The sequence below is a fragment of the Brachypodium distachyon genome, chromosome 2 (assembly GCF_000005505.3).
Source record: "Brachypodium distachyon strain Bd21 chromosome 2, Brachypodium_distachyon_v3.0, whole genome shotgun sequence".
Lineage (NCBI taxonomy): Eukaryota > Viridiplantae > Streptophyta > Magnoliopsida > Poales > Poaceae > Brachypodium > Brachypodium distachyon.
Window position 1 is genome coordinate 48,012,368 of NC_016132.3, and position 20,686 is coordinate 48,033,053.

The following is a 20,686-nucleotide window of genomic DNA, read 5'->3' on the forward strand; positions in this document are numbered from 1 at the left end:
GTTTACCTCCCGATGAGCCTATGAGGTTTAAGGCAAGGTTAGTGGCAAAATGTTTCAATCAAATAGGACGTATTGATTACAATGATGTGTTCTCTCCAGAGGTAAAGCATAGTTCCATTCGTATTTTCTTTGGTATTGTTGCTATGCATGATCTTGAGCTTGAGCAGTTAGACGTGAAGACTGCATTTTTGCATAGAGAGTTTGAGGAGGAAATATACATGGATCAATCTGAAGCGTTCATAGTTCCTGGTAAAGAGGAGTTTGTGTGTAAGTTGAAGAAGTTCCTTTATGGTTTGAAGCAATCTCCTACTTCTGATGAAAATATTGAGTATATGTTCCGAGTTCTCTATTCTAGTGTTGTTTGTTCCTTGATGTATGCCATGGTTTGTTCACGTCCTGATTTATCATATGCTATGAGTTTGGTCAGTCGTTACATGGCTAATCCCGATAAAGAACATTGTAAAGCTGTTCAGTGGATTTTCAGGTACCTCCGTGGCACATCCAATGCTTGCTTGAAGTTTGGCAAGACTGATGAGGAACTCGCTGGCTATGTGGATTCAAATTTTGCTGCCGACTTGGATAAGAGGAGATCCCTCATAGGTTATGTGTTCACGGTAGGTGGATGTGCTATGAGTTGGAAGGCAACACTGCAACCAGTTGTTGCTCAATCTACAACCGAAGCAGAATATATGGCTATTGCTGAAGCTTGCAAAAAATATGTTTGGTTGAAGGGTTTATATGCTGAGCTTTGTGAAGATGTTTCTTGCATTAACCTGTTTTGTGACAGTCAAAGTGCTATTACTCTTACTAAGGATTAGATGCTTCATTTGAGAACGAAGCACATTGATGTCAAATACCATTTTGTTCGCGACGTTGTTGCACAAGGTAAATTAAAGGTATGCAAGATCAACACTCATGATAATCCTGCTGATATGATGACAAAGCCTGTTTCTATTGCTATAGCTCAAACTTAGTTGGTATAACTATTTAGCCCCTAGTGGCTGTTGGCGCCGAAAGTGTTTTCTTTGTTGATTCAGGAGTTGTTGTTGTTCATGCTACAAGGAGAAATTTGTCTCAAGGTGGAGTTTGTTGGATGCGATGCAAATTTCCGGAAGGCCGGAAGTTCCGGCCCAACTTCCGGCCATTCCAGGCGCCGGAAGTTCCATCCCAACTTCCGGCTGAACCTCCTGTTGCTTTCTGTTATTTTTCGGAAAAATGCGGAACTTGCTGCAGAACTTCCGGATATTCAAGAATTAGCGGAACTTCCGCCTCCAACCGGAACTTCTGGTGTGCCCGTTACGGATCTGACTTGCCCTAATGCTCCTGTTATATATACCTCTTGTAAGCCGCCGTTTTGGCTGAGTTCGCACGAGTTGCATCTGTAGAACCTCTCTGGCGTTGTAAACACTCCCCATGTACTTAGATTTCGCTGGCTGTCGCTCGTGGTTTTTCCCTCTCGTTGTTTGAGAGGGTTTTCCACATTAAATCCGTGTGTCCTTGTGCTGTGATTTCTTCTTCGTTCTTACTTGTCCCGTTCATAACACACTCGGTCAATGTGCATTTGGAATTACGACGACTTGTCTTGTTCGGAGAAGTTGTCTTGGCTCACTTTTTCTCAAACTTTTTAATTTGGCAAATCTTAAACTCCTGAACTATACTCCCTCTCGTACGGTAGAAGCTGTCATTATGGATATATTACAACTTTAGCTATTAATTTATTAGAAAATTGAAAAAAATTCGAACTCTCCCCTGGTTTTGAAAGTTTTGCCATAAGATTTTTAAGTTATTCAGAAAAAAACTGGAAGTTCTTTCATGAACTTTGCAAACTCGTCTTGAGATTCTTTTAGACTTCTTCCAGAAGTTCTTTCCACAAATTTGAAAGTTCTTCAAAAAAAAAGTTGAAAGATCTTTCAATAAAACTGCAGTTGGGGTTATATTGGCCCATTTCAAATGGTAAGAGTATCAAATCAAATTTGGACTCACATTCCCGTTCCTGGGGGTTAGCCCTCTGGGCTCCGCCCTTGACTATATTTTTTTTTGAACCGGAGCCCGAGGACTCAATCCATTGATTAAGAAGAATAGAGTTGTCCATTTAATTAATGGAAAACCGGACAAAAACGGTAACAAATGTCCAAAGCGCCGTCATGGAATATGACCGTTCCATGACCGCACTAGGACCATACTGGCCGACCTGGCCACCCACACTCACTCAACGCACGATGCCGAAAGAAAATTGCCATCGAGGTTGCACGCATAAGTCATCGTCATCACGCAAACACTCCCCCTAAGCTAGCGACTCCGACTTCCCCCACGAACGCCCAAGAACGGAGACCTTGCCACCATAGGCACGCGAGCTCGTGCCGGCCCATGCCAAAATAGTCGGCCACCCTCGCTAGCGAGCAAAAGACGCCGATTCTGATGGCGAGCTTCAAAGGAGCAATATGCAAGGCCAGCGTAAAATGAGAACCCCAGAGATCGGACCACCTATCACCGAGTCATCGTCGTCACACATCACTTCTTTGAACTTGCGATTATTACTCCTCAACGACGAAGCAAAACCAATGCTTGGAAACCAACGGACACGTCGGAGGACCGACTACCAACACCATCGCCGCAGCCCAACCTCTGCTCAACACCGTTGTCACTGCCACCAAAGTCGCTAACGGACATCCTGCTGACCACCAGTCCCACGGCAGGTGCAAACTCCAACAGCGATGCCACCAAGATGGCTAACGGCGCATTGAGCGTTGCCATGGCGTTATCCATCACTAGATCTGAGGTTTTCCTCGGAGCTCGACCGCGATGAGAGGAGAGGAGAATGCCATTGAAATGATGCCTCCAGGAAGGTGAACAACGCGGCTCACAGACCGAGGCCGAGGCCGGAACGCGGCTTTCGCCGTGGCCTGCTCCACCCGCTACTCACGCAAACGAATCCAACTCCATAGACCGCTGCCCTGCACACCCACGAAGGAGTGGCTTCAGACCGCAACCAGGAGAGAGCCGCATCGCAGACGACAGCACGACCCGGAGAGCCCGTCGTCTGCCACCACACCGAGAGCACCGCCGACCACCTACTCCACAGCACGACCCCCACCGCTCAAGAGCTCAGCCAAGGCCAGATCCGGCCGGATCTGGCCGGCCCGACCAAGCCCGGCTGCAGAGCAATGGGAGGCGCCGTCCGCAACCCCGCTGACCGCCGCCGCACGCAAGAAAGGGGCCCTGCCGCCAGCCGCGAGCGGATCCGGCCGGCCGCAGCCCTGCTGCCCGCCGCCGCGCGCCCACGCCCACCAAGCAGCTCGAGCCGCCGCCTCCCCGAGCCCCAGGCCCCCGCGTGCGCAGCCTCCCCACCGAGCTGCGCGCCTTGCGGAGAAGAAGATGCCCTGCCGCCGCCATCACGGGGGACCACCCAGGTTTGCCCGTGGCTCACTCATACGTTCATATGGTTGAGCATCTTTTGGCCAAATTGGCCTCTCCTTTATTGCTAAGTGTACTTGGATGTGTCAAGTAACATATGCAATCTCCCGTGTATCCAGCGTGATTCTAATGTTGTTGTCTACTCAAAAAGTAGACAGTTTGTTTCAATGCATTCTTCATCGACAAACAAAGGCAGAAATCATGTGTGCTCCTTTTTTTTAATACTCCGTACTTTCGTAGCTCGGGTTTACTTTCTGGTGATCGATAAATCGAAGAGATAAAAAGAATCTCTAATGACCACTTCATCTCCTCCCCACTTGGGACTTATCAAGAACTTCCAAAGTAGAAATTTTTTAAGTTCTCTTGCCCCAAAGCTAGACAATATCCATTGCTCAGATGATTATTGATGTACAGGTACTTCAAAATCTCACCCCACAATTTCCAGTCTTCTCCTATTTGGATCAAATTCAGCATAATTTTATATAAATTGAAATGCTGCTCTCGGAGTTTTTATTCTATCATACCTCCTTAATCATGGAAGTAAGGCACAGAGGTTTAATATTCATGATTCCCTCTGGAAAGCAAAAGGTTTCAGAAAAATCCACTGTCAAATCACTGCAGCAAAGTAATGGTTACTCAGATCAAAACAAACAAGATAAACTCAGATCTGTTTTAACATGATTATCAATATATTTCAGCTAATCCAGTAGAACTAATGATCACCATACCGCCTAACTTCTGTTGGAGCTCTGAAATTTTTCAATGCAGCAGGCACATAATAACTGTTCAACATTTAGCTAGTTTAGCATTTTTACATCATAAATATTGATATCAGAATAAGCAATGAGGCATTGTACTGACAAATACATACATGTTAGTAGCACCTAGACCGCTAAAATCAGAACAACTTATAAATAGGGTTCAGGTACTAAAAGCCAGGTTGACAATCGTTCTCCTTGTCCAAACTTCTTCTGGTGCCTCGGCCTTTCAAAGTCAATCTGTTTAACCTCTTTGAAGTAACAGAAACGTCTGAGCCCGCGGTGCTTTGAACATCTACTGAAGAGAATGCACCCCTGCTGTTATGCTGCATATCACCAGATCCTTGTCTTTGAAGTGGTGGCTTAGCGCCAGAACCACTCAGTCTAGCTTTCGCTGATTTCGTCAAACCCATGTAGTTCGGTCCACCACCCTGACCGCAGTCAGATCTTCTCTCTGATGTTAGGAAATTTGTGCTAGACAGGGGAGTAACTGAAGAAGTCGATGGAGCACTGTCGTCGCAAACTGCAATCACCGAAGGAGGCTTTGCTGTCACCCTGGTTGTGACATTGTTTCTTCTGATCCTCACTGAGCTTGCATCTGAAAACTTTGAGCTCACTTCGTTCATTTCTTCAACACTCTCTGAACAGCGCGAATTGGTCTGTTCGCTATGGGTTTGTTCCATAAGGCGACTCTCCCAAGGTTTTGTTGCCATCCAACCTTCCAAATAGCTCCATTGATTGTTCCTATTACTCCCATGATTCTTCAGATAAACAGCGGGAGAACTAGGTCTTCCGCCATGGCTTGACGTCCGCTGCTAAAACAAACACCACCAAATGTCAAAAAGAATCATGCAAGAAATTAGTTCTACGCCCACATTATTGCTGCAAGCTGCAAGTACCTGGTAAGAAAGAGCATAAGCAATTGCCCTTTCTCTCTTGATTGCACCCTCACGCCTCATATGTATCTTTGATCTTACATCATCCACAGTCCCTTGACTATCACACCATCCTGTCTGCAAGGCGAACAATGCACAATCCAAACATGCAGACATCAGCATCAGCCTATATTATCTTCTCCTTTGCAGCCATCAGTTTGTTTCTATGCTAAAAGAATAAATAATTGTGCGAGACTACATTCTAATAGCTGTGGGAGTGACTACAGCTCAGGCTGGATTTGCATGCCCTACGCCCCCTACCTTCTTCCTATGAGCTGATTTCATTTTTTTGTCTCAAGCACTAGTTGGCTGGTGGCTAGATTGGTAAGTGCACGTCTAGTTGCAATTATGAGTAATATAAGACCATCAACTTCCAAAATTTAGCACACGACTTGGCAACAAATTGCGCTTGCAAAAATTTGCATACAAAATTTCACGTGCAGTTATAAGTATTATTTGACATCAACTTTATGCACGTTCTAAAAATTGCAAGTGGAATTTTACGGGCGATTCTAAAATTTGCAGGTGAAACTTTACGCGCGATTCTAAAAATTGCAGTTAAAATTTTATCCTGGTTCGAAAAATTACAACAAAATTTATGCGCGATTCAAAAATTGCAGGTGAAATTTTGTCCGTCTAGGAGCGCAGAGATGCAGGAGATACAACGCCAACAAGGAAAAACAATAAAAAAAATAAACCGAAGGTATAAATAAGAAACAAAAAACAATGATAAAAAAATGAACCGAAGGTATAAATAAGAAACAAAAAACAAAAACAACACAAAAATGGACTGCAAGAGATGAACCTCCGAACCGCATGCAAGGAAACAATGCTAATCACAAACCTCCAAACCAGCTAGCTGACGTAGGCCGGTAGGAAACATGCAGTTGGACCACCTTTATCTCTCATACAACTCCATCGACTGAGAAAAATAGTTTCTCGGGCGACTGCTCCCTAGCAATCTCGATTCTAATAACCCTACCGGACAATACAGAACGACAAGCCTGACTTTGCAATAACAGGTTGCAAAGATGCATTATTGGTAGCATTTCCTCAGGAAGGCATACCAAATAAACGGATAAACATGATCTCAAATCATTACTAAAAACAAACTGAGGTAAAGGCCCATATAACCATATCAATCGGTGTCATGAAGCGAGTAATCCTACTGCAGCAAGTCTCTATCTCTATCGAGTAAAAGTAACAGACCAAGTTCCTGTCGTAAAAAATAAAACGTAACACATCACATATCAAGTGATTAAGCATCAAATCTATTTTTACTGCTGTGAATCTTCATCAAGTGCATTCAAAGTACGGTTATTCATTCGCACGGGTTTATAAAGCATAATGCAGGTGTGCTCATCATGCAAAGTAACTCATTCATCATCATGAACAAAAAGTACAACGGAATCCTTCATTCGCAAGAATTCCGGCATCCAAAGAATGTAGAACCCTCGAAGTACTAGTAAAATTCGCAGCAGTACAGTAGTATGTCACTATATACCTCAGCTTCCTTGACGGGATCTGCGTGGCTGCCGCTGTCGGCGTGCAGGTCCTGCGAATCGTGGCCGTCCGCCGACAGACGCGTGCGCCGGTCCCGCGCCCGCGCTTGCACCCGCACGAGCGCTTGCATGCACTTGACCGTCACGGCCAGCTGCTTGCGCACACGACGGCCGCGCACGAGCGCCTGGAGCCGCACGATTCCTTTCAGCGCTCTTAACGCCCTTCTGGCCTGCACAAGCATCCGAAAGAAAAGAAAGGGAAAGCGTTGAAGAAGCTGGAATTTTTGGCGGCCGAATTGAGGGAATCGAGCGACGGCGGCGGCATACCAGGAAGCCGCGGAAGGCGGTCTGGATGCGGACGGCCGCCCACTCCTGCCTGATAACGCGGAAGTCCTTGGGCGGCGCGCGCACCACTGCGGCGACGACGGAGCTGAGCGTGTCGGCCACCGAGGACGAGGTCTCTGACACCTCGGAAGCCGCAGCCGACGCGGCGCCCCTGTGCCCGCCCGACGAGCTCCGCCAGAGCCGGCTCCACTTCCTCGCCTTCGCACCGCCGTGCTTCTCCTTCTCCGCCGCCGGCTTGAGCCCCACAAGCGTCTTGATCCACTTCCCGGACGGCCCCATGGATCGATGTCCCGCAACGCCGACGACGAAAACCGCTAGATTTTTTTCCCCCCAAATGCTCTCTCTCTCGTTTTCTCTGGAACCAAAGAACGAGCAGCACTACTCCGACGACGATGGCGAAATGGGGGAACGGCCAAACGGGAGGATTTGACTTATTGGCCGTTGTGTAGTCACGAGTTACGAGGCACGCGGGGAGCCGTTCGGGCGTTCGAAATTTGAAATGAAAGACGAGCCCGAAGCCGCTGGGAAAGGAAAACGGTGAGGAGGAGAAATGGGCCCACCCTGTCGGGCCTTTCGTTCCGTCTGGGCCGCTGCCGTGTGGTCCCGTCCATCATGCCGTGTCGGAGAGACAAAACAAAGGCTCGGCATTTGCAACAGGCGCCGTCACGCGCACGCTTTTCGCAGTCGTTGGGCTGCGTGAAAGAAGGCTTCTTTTGATCAGCGCCCGGGTCTTGATTTTGAACTCGTGGCCGTTTTGCTCAGTTTCCTCTTTTCTATGAATATTATACTCTCTTTTTGACAGCATATACTTTCGAAAAGAGAGAGAGACGAAACTATGTAAACAAAAAACAAATGGTTTTACAAGAACGGTCGAGGCGCAGCAAGCGTCGGAAAATCTGAGTTGAGCCCGGGACCAAGCGGTTGTGCGGACAACTTTGCTACGGCGCGCGGTGATCGTATTCACGAACGCACGCACTCTGCGTGGTCCTCGCCTTCATTTGACGCGTGCTTCGGGATCACGAGAAACTAGATGAATCCCCGCGCGTTTCTGCGGAAATTCTAACAATTGTTTTTTTAACAATGAAGTTACAAAAAAAAATGTTATCTTCAAAAGATAAGTCATAAACCGTGATAAATATCATAATTTTGGTAGCAATAATATGTGATTGGAGAAGCCAAACCAGACAAAAAGTGCTTTGTGAAAAAAAAAATTAGAACATATATAAATACAACTTACTTGGTGCAGCGGTAAGAAAAACCGGTGAAATGTAGCAGTGCACAAAGTACGGATTTTATGAAGATGAATGTTGCATATATTGGAACAAAAACTACATGTTTAGAGCACAAAACCATCGATTACATACAACCCTCAACAAATGTCCAAGATACAAAGAGAGTGCAATACACACACTTTTCAATCTACATAGATCACTGCCCCCATTTGAAAATTTGTCATAAACTTATTAGGTGCTGAAGAGAGAACAATGCATGGCAGAAAATGTAACCGATGACTAACAAAACAGATCCAAAATTGTACACCGGCAAAGAAAATTCTGCAATTCAAAAAATTTCAATACACACCTACACATGATTATCTCTTCTTGTTGATTGACTAACTGCTAAATCATATAGTATGAGATGACAACAAAAAGTTAACATCACAATGCAAATACCATCACTGGCAAAAAGGAGGAACTTAAATTAATTCCAAGCTCGAACCACATAGAACTGTAGAAGCACCATCTTGAGGAAACGACGTTGATTAAAGGAGTTGATGATATATTGCAGAGGACTGAACTCACAGTTTAGATGAGTGACTCCGTGCACACACGTGAGAAGATACTACAGAATACCATAGGGCCAAAGCCTGAGATTAAAAATTGATGGAATCGACGTCGTCGTGGGCACCAGCTCGAACAGGTTCTGGACGAAGTTGTTGCAGCAGGTCGTGGTGCAGCAGCTCTGAAGGATCAAGGCACGCCGGTAGGCGCTGTCTTCAAGGAGATTCACGCCCTCGCCGTGGTGCACGAGTTCAACAGCGGCTCTCCTCCAAGATACAATGATCTCCTATCTCCTATTGTGCACTCAAAAGGAGATGAACCAGCAGGGTTTTCGTGGACGTAGCTCTCTCTAAGCCAAGCTCAGATGGACGTGGAAGAACTCCAAAATTGATTGCAAAACACCTGCTGCACGTGGCCTTTTATAGACTCCTTCTCAACCAGAAAATCTTATCTCTTGGCCAGCAAGTTTCAAAGCTAACAAGCTTAATTCGTTGGCCAGAATATCAGGAGAGATTGAGTCCATATCGTGTACGTGCAGCTGAAACCAAATCAGTTTTAAACAACCAAATCAAAACTGAACACACGCAATACTTATCTGTTCAGAGGCGTCCCATCTGAACGAATGCAAAAGATAACTCTTGAGCGCGTCGACAAGTCGCATGGCAAACCACAAGGATATATCTCAACGGACAAAGAACGAAAATAAACAGCAAAATAGTTTCCTTTGTAACTTTCTTCAGAAACTGAAAACTGAAACTCTGAACTTCTGAATTTACTGAAAACTGAACTTCAGTTCCAACAAAAATTTCATAGAATGACACCTTAAAGAAATGGAAGATAAGCACTACCATGTTTGAGATCTTTTCTTCAAGAACATTATGAATGAAGATTGCAACATTGGATAACACAACAGGCATAATAAGAGAAGCTAGTGCACATCCAAATAGACAGTGATGGCTAGTAAGAGAATTTGAATATATGCGGTGCAAGAGCATATAATTGCCTAAATCTATCGGAAAGGCGTGCATTGGAAAAGCAAATATATATGGTGAGTGATAAATTTCTAACTCAACGACATGGGTTACTGGACACGCACACATACCACAATTCAAAAACATTTGATGAAACTGGCTATAATTCCTAGTTCTCAAGAATTGCGGAACAGTGATATATGTACGAAGAAGAGAGAAACAACTGTCGTAACTTACTCTGTAGCCGTGTGCGAGCCCAGCCTCATGGGCGCTGGATCAAACTCTGCCAATAGCTCTTGATTGAGAAAGGTTTGAACTTCAAAAATGCCATAACTGGGTGGGTACAAATCAAGTGATCTATTCTGAATTGGTGTCCCTGTGACTTCCCACCGCCTCTGCGTTTCCAAGCAATCACCGGCTTACTCTGCCGAGCTGCAAAGTTCTTGATCACACGGGCCTCATCGAGAATCAGTCGGAACTACTCGATATCCTTCGCCGGTGAGCCCTCTGTTAGAAACAGACGACAATAAATTCCAATGCACAAACCTGAGAAGCAACTCAACCTCAAATGTATTAGTTCGAAACAGTTATCCAAATGCATCACCGTAGAGCATTGATTCAGATTCATCTCTCCTTGATTCTAAAAGACAATGGTCAGTCCGCGTGTGGCGCACAAGCCGAGGCTACGCCTTCGACGCTCATGGCAAAGGCAGCAGCATCACAAACGACTGTGGCGGCGGCCTCCGCTGTGACGGCGCGCCCGGCCGCGGCTCCCGCCACCGCATATAGAGGACACGGGGGATGCCCGAGTCACCTGGTGGATGGCTTCAACACGCCGGTGTCCATGGCGCCCGCGTGCGGCGGCCGAGGGTGTGGTGCTGCATCCGGGGTCGATCTCATCGTGTGCTGTCCGTCGGTGCTGAGTCAGGACAGGGAAAGGAAGGTGGTCAGGTGAAGGGGAAGTGGAGGAGCCGAGGAGGCAGTGCAGACTGGCGCTGGAGGTCGTGGACAGGGTAAGGGAAGGTGTGGCAGTGAAGGAGAAGAAGGAGAAGAAGGGGAAGTGGAGAGGCAGTGCAGACAATTATGGAAGGGAAACGGAAGTTGGAAGGTGAAGGGAACCAACGGGCCGCCACCGCTGAAGCAAGTGAGGGAGCAACTCATGGTCTGTCTGTTCGTGCGTTAATTAAAACGTGAAGCTGTCTGCCTGGCCAAATGCTCACACGTGACGTGCAGGAAAGAAGTGGCCCGCCGAGCCCCGGAGTCGTGGCACGAAATTGAGGGACTTCAGCTGACACGAAGTGGCAAACAAAAGCGATGACGTGGCTGCTGACGTGGATAGGCTGTACGTGGAGTTTGCTAAATTAACTACATTCAGTGGGCTTCAATTTTATAGAGTTTATAGATCAACGAGGGTGCACCGCAGCCACGCGAATCGGGCTGGCCCGGCACGGCCCCAGGCACGAACAGTGCTAGGCACGGCACGCCGCGAAACCATTTCATGCTGTGCCGGACGCCCTACGTCCCTGGATGCTAAAAAAAACCGGCCCGGGTCCTTTTCGTGTCTGAAGGCCCGGCGGCCTAATCAGGCCTCTTCTGGTTTAACTGAACCACGGGAATTGTGCAGCCTACTTCTGGGCCCATTTGGAGTGTTTTTTAGTGTGAAAAAAGAATTAGTTCAGGGAAAGGGCCCAACCAACTGTTTAGATCCGTTCGAGTTGTTTTTTTTTCTTTTCAGGTTGTGTCGTGCCATGCCAAGCTCGACCCATCATTTTTCGTGTTGTGCCCGAACCTACACACCTGCCTACAGGGGCGGAGGCAGGAAAAAAACTATAGAAAGGGCCATAATAGAAGGGATGATTTATTGGTGAGGGCTAAAACATAGAAAATATGAAGATTATATGATGAAATTACAAAATATATGCATGGACTTAAGTAGAAATTTCAATTCTTAGGGGGGGGGGGGGGGCTGCCTCCGCCAGCACATGACTAGAACGGAAAAAAACGCGTGGACCACCACGTGCCTCGTATCGGGCCGTGCTTTTTGTTTGTGCTTCAGGACGGCCCAAAAAGTCCCGACTCAGATGCATGGGAATGGTGGCCCAAAAAATAAAACGAGGTAATAACACCTACAGCATAAGAACTTGAGCGGCGCGAGCATTTTCATACAACAAGTTGAAAAATAGTGTCAGGTGGTATATTAACTTGTATTACTGATTCATTTTGGTTAGATGCGCTCTGGACCCGCCACATGTCCTGCCAGCATGGCAAAGTCGAGCGCCGAGGCTTGTATATTTTTTACAAAAGAACCCTCGTATCATTGATGATTTACGAATCCCCTGCGGTTTAACCCTAATCCACGAAATCCCCCGCGGCGAGGGACAGTGCGACGGTGAGGGAGGAGGGCGACGACAAGGTGGACATTAATTGGTGCACCTGGGTCGAGTCGACGGGCGACTCATGAAGGTAGTGGTCTCGGTGACAGAGCGGTCGCCGGTGAGGAGTGGGCGATGGTGACTGGAGAATTTTACTAGGCGTCACTGCGGTCATCTGTCAAAGTGAGTACACTGATGCAAAGCCTGTGATTTTTTTCCCCATCAGGATAGAAGATTTTGAGTGGAAACAGTGTCTTTTTTGCATATCCATCACCGACGAAGCCTGGAGATGAAAAGTGAAGAATTATTTTCAACTGAGGACTAAAACGCAAAAATACATACCGCCTCAGAGTCCACCATGGCAGCCACGTGTCCTAATTCGGACTAAATGGACCCCTCACACTAGATTAACAAGTTAATGTACCACCTGGCCCCATTTTTCAACTTGTTGTATGAAAATGCCCGAATCAGATGGCCACGTGCTTATTGAGCAGCCTTAAGGCATGTCTGATGCTTAAGATTTGGAGTAGAGTGGATCTTAAGGCATTTCGCGACTTATGCCCTGTAAGGCTGGTCGGATTGGGTACATGATACTACAGATGCTACAAGTCTATGATTCAGTGTGGATTTAAGATGAAGCCCACATGTCAAATCTTTTGGTATCAAAAATATATTTTGTCTGCCACATTTAGTGGTATAGTCACATTAGAGATGAAGCCCGCGTGGGTTTAAGATGAGACCCAAATTGTCTGCCAGATTGGGTGTCACTCGATCGATCACACTCCATCGGCATTGGCGTAGCCACAGGGGTGCCAGGTGGTGGACCACCCTGGAATTTTACCGCCCAATATACTGCTAGAATATCAGCCCAAAAAACAAAAATATCCAAATACAGTCGGATACTGAATGGGCTAAAGGCTGGCCCAACTTATACGTTGTAGTGCTGATCGATCCAGAGGAAACCACTTCGCCCGTTCACGTTTGGCCCCCGTCTGACCATCTCCCGTCCCTCCCGAAGTCCCGATCAGAAACCCTGGCGAGCATGCTGCACCCTGTCGACCAAACTGATGAGTCCTCCGCGCAATACGCCGACTGAAGAGAGAAGGTTGTTGAATTAGTGAGGCTTCAACCGACAAAATCTTTCATTTCAGTAGCCGGTAGCGGAATTGATAGAATCAGTTGAACATCGACGGGCCAAAAGGCATCCCAGATTTTTGTTTTGGAGCCATCGCCCACACTTCAAATTTGCCCCAAGGTCTGCACAGCCGCCATAATACAGGTGAACAATGCTCCTTTTTCAAATTTGCCTTTAGCAAGCCACTTAGTATGGATTTACACTTTTACTATGGGTAAAATCCATTTTAAACCTTGAAATAAATCCGGACTTCTCAATCCCTGAAATCAGCACCATATTCTTATTAATCACGTTCTATCTCGACCTTTTGGAACCAAATCTTATTTAGGAAACAGGGATTGCTAACAAGATACAAATCTCAGGAGTTTTATCCAAAACCCATTGGACTAGAAAATAGCTTAGATTGTGATAATTTTAGTAGAAATATATTAGAAAAAAATTAGATGCATGCATTTTCTTCAACGCCACACACATGCAGGTGTCCATACATGGCCGGGTAATCGTGTCATTTCACACATGCTCGGAAAATAAAAAATAGAGTTGATAGTAGAAAAGGGTAAATCATCGACGTGTCCAAGTAAAACGAGGCAAATGATCAAAGACAGACTATTATAGGACATATAATTAATTACCCAAGTAACTTAAATACATGCTATGCAAAATTGTAAATAATATAACCTCTAATATTATATAACTTAGTCCAAATATAAGTGGCGAATCTGGGTAGCAACAAGCTGAACTGAATAAGTCAATAAATTCCAAATTTCAACCGCTATGTCAGCAATCCCATTCTCTCAAACGATATTTGATTCCCGAAGGTTGAGATTAGATGGGATTAACAAGGACAGGGTGCTGATTTCAGGGATTAGAAAGTTAGGGTTCATTCCATACTCCTTCAGTACCATATTAAGTGACCCCAATTTGCCCAAATATAAGCTCAATTTCTTTTGTCCAAAAATGGATATATCTATATTTAAAAAGTGTAGATACATGTAATAAAAAATCACTTAAATATGAGACGGAGCGAGTACTTCTCTACTAGGTCGAGGTTGGACTTTACTCTTTTCAAACATGTCAAATATGGAGTATTCTATTCTAACTTAGCACTCACGTCTTACAATTTCTGGTGCATATACTTTTGTAAAAAAGAATTGCCCTCTGCAGAAAAAACTCTTGCGGTGACGAAGAGTGAACGAGAGAATCTCGGACTAAATTGGATGGCAGATGTGATAGGCTACGGCAGGCGTGACGTGCACCGAGGCACGTCGCGGAATCCGTTTCCGTGTGTGACAGAATCACATCCATGGATGCCTTGGGACGAGAACGACACGCGAAACAATGTAGCACCCCTGCTTTACTGGCAACTCGCGTTGATATTTAAGGTTTGGTCGCGAAGATTCTCCCGCATATATTACTCATCGTCCACCGCCACACCCTACACTTTTTTTTTTCTCTCTCGCAGGAAAAGGGGAAAAAAAGAGTAAGAGGAAACTGCGAGCGCGAGACCCCGTGGCAGGTCGTCGCCGTGGTCAAATCCGGCGGCGGCGGCGGAGGGGGGAAGTCTGACCGGACTGCGGCGTACGCGCCCCGTCCGGCAGGATCCTTCGGGCTCCGCCCCAGGAGGATATCGTTCGCGCGGTAGGGTGCTTGATTTGGATGAGAGGAGCGCACCGTCGGCATGGGTACCCCCTCTCAGGGCTCGGCGGCCGTGGCGGCGGCCCGAGTCGACCTCTGCGCTCTCGACCTGATGCCCGTCTTCGCCAAGGAGATGATTGCCGGCGGAGTCGCCGGGGCTTTCTCCAAAACCGCCATTGCGCCGCTCGAGCGCCTCAAGATATTGCTACAGGTTCGTTTTGCTCCTCTTGCACGAAAACAGACCCGTACATTTGTGCGTTGATGAATTTCAATCTCGTCGTTTCGGACTGCGGTTTGTTTTTGGCGATTTGCCAGTAACTCGTTTAGTGGAATTGTCGGGCTTAGGGGGACTTTATGCACGATGTCGACGCCCAAATCGTTAGTCCAAGGGCGATTTTGAAGCCTATCAATGTGATAACACGTATTTTAACATCAAGAAGAACGTGCCTCTCATAACTCGAAAGTATCTGTTTCATGTGATGCGACGAAAGGCCTTATGTATATAGACTTATCCAGGCTTCATGGTGTATGCAGTCATGCTTGTATTTGTATGATACTAGCACGTGGATGTCAATGATACTGATGCCACAAAGCACACTGATAGTTGCCACATATCAGACTGTTAGTTGGGCATCTATATTCTGTTCCATAAGCATACCATGGTCTATTAAAAAATACTTGCAAAGGGTTAGTGCATTGCTACGAAACTATAATTTAAAATGTGGTTGACACAGCTTTTTGGGAAAATAATTGTAATGCAATTAGTTTGTAATGTGTGTCATACACTTATTTCACTATCAGTTGAATTCTGGGGGGATGGTTCAGCAGACGATTACCTGACAAGGAAAACATAATGTGTTGTCTCTTGGGCCTTGGCCATAGCAACAGGCGAAGTAAACAAAAAAGGCGACGGTTAGTCCCTTGTGTGAGGTGAGAAAAGAAGGTGACGGACTACCGCCACCAATTGCCTTATTTATGATGGTAAAGATACCCTGCCCCATTCAGCATAGTTGGAGTTATGTTTTGAAGGGCTGAGATATGGAGGACGGATATTCTAAGCATCCTGAAATCTCACCTGTAATCCTCCCCTTCTTTTGTAAGAAGGGTATTAGCAATCTGATGTGTAGAAATTTCCACTTCCAGAGGATATGTATGAGCTGCTTCCATTGCCCTTGCATACACAAGATGCTGGTAACAAACAACTGCTTGATTAGTTCCGCCCACGTACTTCTCTCTTGATGCTATTTTGAGCGTATCGCATGTTCTCATTCATGTCATAAGTTTCTAAAATATGTGATTGCTAACATATGCCTATTTTCTGATTCTGTTTACAGACTAGAACAAATGAGTTCAGGTCTCTTGGAGTTCTCAAATCCTTGAATAAACTGCGAAAACATGATGGCGTCTTGGGATTTTACAAGTATGTAGCAATTCAACCCATTTACTTGTACAATATTAATACAAAGCTGCATATAATATTGTTAGCTAACCATGTCTTGGTACTACCTCAGGGGAAATGGTGCCAGTGTGTTACGAATCGTTCCATATGCTGCATTACACTATATGGCATATGAGCGGTACAGATGTTGGATCTTAAATAACTGCCCCTCACTTGGGACGGGTCCTGTGGTAGATCTTTTAGCAGGTTCAGCTTCAGGGGGGACTGCAGTCTTGTGCACTTATCCCTTAGATTTGGCTAGGACTAAGCTTGCCTTCCAGGTATTGCATCGTGCATCTATTTGTTCTCTTCTTTGATCATCTCCCGTGCTTGCTTTTAGTTTGCTTTCTATATTATTACTGTCTATACCTGTACTTGCACGTTTACACTTAATTGCAGAGCACAATTGTAGTACAATATTCAGTATCAAATTGGTTTCTAGGGTAATTAATTGGACAGTACCAAATAGGAATCCCTTTTCGAGAGTGATTGAGATATTCTTCTGATGATTCATTCGTTAAGGCTTTTGAGTATTTGATGGAATGATGACTTATTCGTTTGCTGCTTTGAATAAGGCTTTCTTTTAATTTGCTACAACTGACTAGGATGTCGACGTCAGAGTGTGGTGATGTAAGTTGCAGATATGGCAAAACCACATCCACATTAGCTACACACCATCCAAAACCGCCTCTGGATGTAAATTGAACTACTTTCGTAGATTTGGGAGGTTGAACAGTTGAGTAGTACATTATGCTGCTACAAGAAAACATCTATTTGTGCTTAAGCTCACGAGTGGTAAATCACATTGCCATTAGAAAATGCTGCCTAAACTCTGAATTGTCTGTCAGTCATCTCTTGTGAACAAGCATATTGTTTTTTTATATAAAAGTTGTTTTTCCTTGTTGTTTAGGAGTGCTGTCCCCAAGTTCTAGGAGATCCCTTATGTTGTCTGAATTGCAATTATTATTGTTTTCATTGTGATGTGCTGAACTTGTTTGCATTTGCTTAAAGGTAAATAATTCAGATCAACCTAGCAGTGCTTTGAAAAGGGCAAATTCTCCACCAACATATGGAGGAATAAAGGATGTCTTTAGAGGTGTTTATTCAGAAGGTGGAGTGCGAGCTCTGTATCGTGGAGTAGGTATGGATATCTCCTTCTTATACCATTAACATTTGCTTATTTTTCTTTTATGTCTAGATAATTTAGTACCTTTGTCACTGTAGCTGTAATACTGTTGCCTCAATATAAACTGTTTTTATTCAGGTCCAACACTGATGGGAATACTTCCTTATGCTGGTCTTAAATTCTACATATACGAAGGGCTGAAGGCACACGTACCTGAAAATTACAAAAATTCTGTTACATTAAAACTCTCCTGTGGTGCTGCCGCTGGTTTATTTGGACAGACTTTAACCTACCCATTAGATGTAGTCAGGAGACAAATGCAGGTACTTTATTTGTTCCATATAGTACTTTGTCTTTACATCATTGTTGATGTTCTTAACAACTATGCTCCTGAACTATTTATCATGTTTGTGTTTGCCTCCTTTTTATAGGTTCAGAGTCATCTACAGCATGATCAATTTGGTGGTCCACGAATAACGGGTACATTCCAGGGGCTTAAGATCATCAAACAAACACAGGGATGGAGACAATTGTTTGCTGGTTTGAGCCTCAATTACATCAAGGTAGTCCCGGTGATAATCCTTCGCATTTAGCACTTGACTGTAGAGCCTATTTAGTTTCTGAATATATATGCTGAGCAATCTTTATCGTTTATGCTGCAACTCCCCATTACAATAATTGAATACTGAAAAAATTGTAGGACAATTTGCTCTCCTATTGTTAGAGCATTCTTCACATGCTTCATTCTTTGCATTCACAGGGCATGACTTTTAACACCAGACAATATGACCGGAAGAAAATAGTTCGAGTGTTCCACAATTTTGTTGAACCCGCTTTGCCTAGCTTTCTTGTGCCTGCTTTGCAAATGGACCGTTGATATTGAGTAGATCATTCTGGTTAATGCCCAATAAGGCAACAACCTTATCTAGAATGTTGCCCTTTTGCCATGTTCTTATTTACACAGAAGTTTCACTTCTACATTGCCAGGTGATGTTTCATTGACACACGGATCCATATCCATGTGTTAGCCTAGCCTCACAAGTGACAGCACGATGCTTTGCAGTGGCATGTACATAACTTTCCCCAAGTCCTTTTTCTTAAATACGACCTTAAAAAATCCTTGCATTTAAACAACATTATTAAATATGCTTAGATTACATTTCTGATTTCTGCTATTTGGCCATGAAACGTCTTTTTGGATAATATCTTTCATGTTGAAGAATGTTCCTTCATGTTAAGATGGGAGTTTGTAGTTGACATGTATATGATTTATTTGTGTTACCAAGATGACAATCCTGAAATACGGCAATTTTGCAGGTGGTGCCCTCTGTAGCCATTGGTTTCACTGCATATGACACAATGAAGCATTTGCTGAAGATACCTCCGAGAGAGAACAAAAAGTCTGGCGATGGTTCTAACTGACGCTTCAATCCACAGGAGTATACATTACTTTGAACAAAAAGCAGGAGCTCTGCGAAGTGCCTTTTTGGAAGCTTCACGCCACAAGTCCACCATTGTTAATTTTGCTGCATACTTACCCCACCTGACATATTCTTTCCATTGTTGTTGTTTTCTATTTCTACTTTGTTTTTTCCTTTCACGTGTATATTTTATCCACTTAGTGGATTGTTGTCATTGAGATAGTATTTTGATGATAAAATTTACAGAAGCACACAAAGATCATTTGAGCACTAGTACTTGGTTACTTCTCGTCAGTTCCGATTTATAGTCGTTTTCTTTCTTTTTTTTGCATATGTTAGCATGTTACACTATAGTAACTTTCATGAATTTGTACATGAAAGGCCATCTTTGCTGTAGTGCGAGCATCTAGATACACGCTTGTGTTGAAAACGCCTGCATATGTTGGTATGTTATACTCTGCTTAGGCTATCTCTCTAGTACTTTTTGTGGTTGAAAACTGACATGGATTGAATTAAATTTCATCACGTTGTACGGCAGCAATATGAAGTAAAATCTGCAACTTTCCTCCCGTACATAAAGGTAGAGTATCTTCTCTCATGCTCGCTCTTCTTTCATCGTTCCTCCCGTACATAAAGGTAGAGTATCTTCTCTCATGCTCGCTCTTCTTTCATCGGTCCATACCTGCTTTGTGGTGACAGTGTCAACAAGACGACATCACCTCTTGTCAACCGGGCGAGACCCAACTTGATGCATACTACAGAATCGTTAGCTAGCCAGGGCACCCACACCCGACACGTCAAACCAGTGGCCATGAACTAAGCTGGTCTTATTGCGCACCTTAATACTCATTCCGATCTTAAATTTGTTGTCGAAATATTATATGTATCTAAACGTTTTTTAAAAATAGATACATCCATATTTAGATAAATTTGAGTTAAGAATTTAGAATGAGAGGTATTAGTTACCGCACATTTGGTGGCGGTGTGCATTGGGTTTGTACCATGCCAATGTGCCAACATGGGTAAACAGCTCGGCGTGGTAATGAATGCGTTACGGCCCCATTTTCCGAACCAAATAGATCTCCGGCTGCGAGCACCGAACCGCAAGTCAACCCCTTTTCCGGCAACGCGAGTCCGCTCGGTTGTCGCACTCCGGGTCGTTTCGGCCTGTGATCGACAAGGCCAAGAGGCCGACCGCCCCGGGACTGACTGACACACAGCAGAACACGTACGTACGTACGCACGCACGGGGGTCGCATGCCGCAGCCAGCCGATGATGATATCCGGCCGTTGCAGCGCGCGCGTGGCGACGTGGGCGGCCGTATCGGCGACGGGATTCGCCTTGTCCTCTTCCCGGCGCCGGGTACTAGGATTTGCGCGCGCGGCCCTCTCTCGCTGCAAAAGCGACGGCATCTCGTATTCTCGTACGTATATCAGCGTATGCGCCCCCGCGCTCGGGAGATGGCGACCGACCGTGCCGCTCTCGGAAGGTTGACGGATCGGGAAAGGCCGCCGAAAGCGACGCTCGCTCGCTCGCTCCGCGCCTCGTTTTGGGCGCGCCGGACGCCCCGCCCCGCCAGACGGAGTTGGCACGGATTTGGCACGCGCTCAACAGAGAAGAGACTGAGATTCTGTTGCGGATGTTAGTGGTGGCCGGCCAGTTTACTGAGTGGTTCTTTTTCTTCTTCATTCACGAGGCCGGCCATGGCGATGAACAGTTACGTTCGGTACTGTATTCGATTTGCTCATCAGAGATCAGATCATGTCTGCCCGGCCCGGCGGCCGGACTAGCGCTAGCTTTGCTGGGCCTAGCTAGCTAGGCTGATAAGACGAGACGCAGTGGGCCTGGGAGT

The 20,686-nt window shown here is 45.4% G+C and overlaps 2 protein-coding genes and 1 long non-coding RNA gene across 4 annotated transcripts; 1 reads left to right on the plus strand and 2 right to left on the minus strand.

Annotated features, from left to right (window-relative positions):
* Nucleotides 1-4,082: 4,082 nt before the first annotated feature.
* Nucleotides 4,083-7,967, minus strand: LOC100842040 (protein IQ-DOMAIN 1). 2 transcript variants are annotated; one of them, XM_014898193.2, is made up of 4 exons: nucleotides 6,937-7,967; nucleotides 6,612-6,839; nucleotides 5,072-5,185; nucleotides 4,083-4,987 (listed from the first exon to the last, which is right to left on the minus strand). In XM_014898193.2, the coding sequence occupies exons 1-4, from the start codon at nucleotides 7,231-7,233 to the stop codon at nucleotides 4,343-4,345; spliced, it is 1,284 nt and encodes a 427-aa protein (XP_014753679.1). In that variant the 5' UTR covers nucleotides 7,234-7,967; the 3' UTR covers nucleotides 4,083-4,342. The 2 variants fall into 2 exon arrangements, with proteins under 2 accessions (XP_014753679.1, XP_010232214.1); XM_010233912.3 differs by having other exon boundaries at nucleotides 4,083-4,984; nucleotides 6,937-7,963.
* Nucleotides 7,968-8,447: 480 nt separating this feature from the next.
* Nucleotides 8,448-10,854, minus strand: LOC112270579. The gene is made up of 2 exons (XR_002962842.1): nucleotides 9,944-10,854; nucleotides 8,448-9,273 (listed from the first exon to the last, which is right to left on the minus strand). It is a non-coding gene; the product is annotated as an uncharacterized LOC112270579 (long non-coding RNA).
* A 3,791-nt stretch (nucleotides 10,855-14,645) lies between these two features.
* LOC100841434 (mitochondrial carrier protein CoAc1) lies at nucleotides 14,646-19,117 on the plus strand. The gene is made up of 7 exons (XM_003569609.4): nucleotides 14,646-15,059; nucleotides 16,183-16,268; nucleotides 16,360-16,567; nucleotides 17,298-17,427; nucleotides 17,551-17,735; nucleotides 17,844-17,975; nucleotides 18,730-19,117. The coding sequence occupies exons 1-7, from the start codon at nucleotides 14,892-14,894 to the stop codon at nucleotides 18,832-18,834; spliced, it is 1,014 nt and encodes a 337-aa protein (XP_003569657.1). The 5' UTR covers nucleotides 14,646-14,891; the 3' UTR covers nucleotides 18,835-19,117.
* The last annotated feature ends 1,569 nt before the right edge of the window (nucleotides 19,118-20,686 follow it).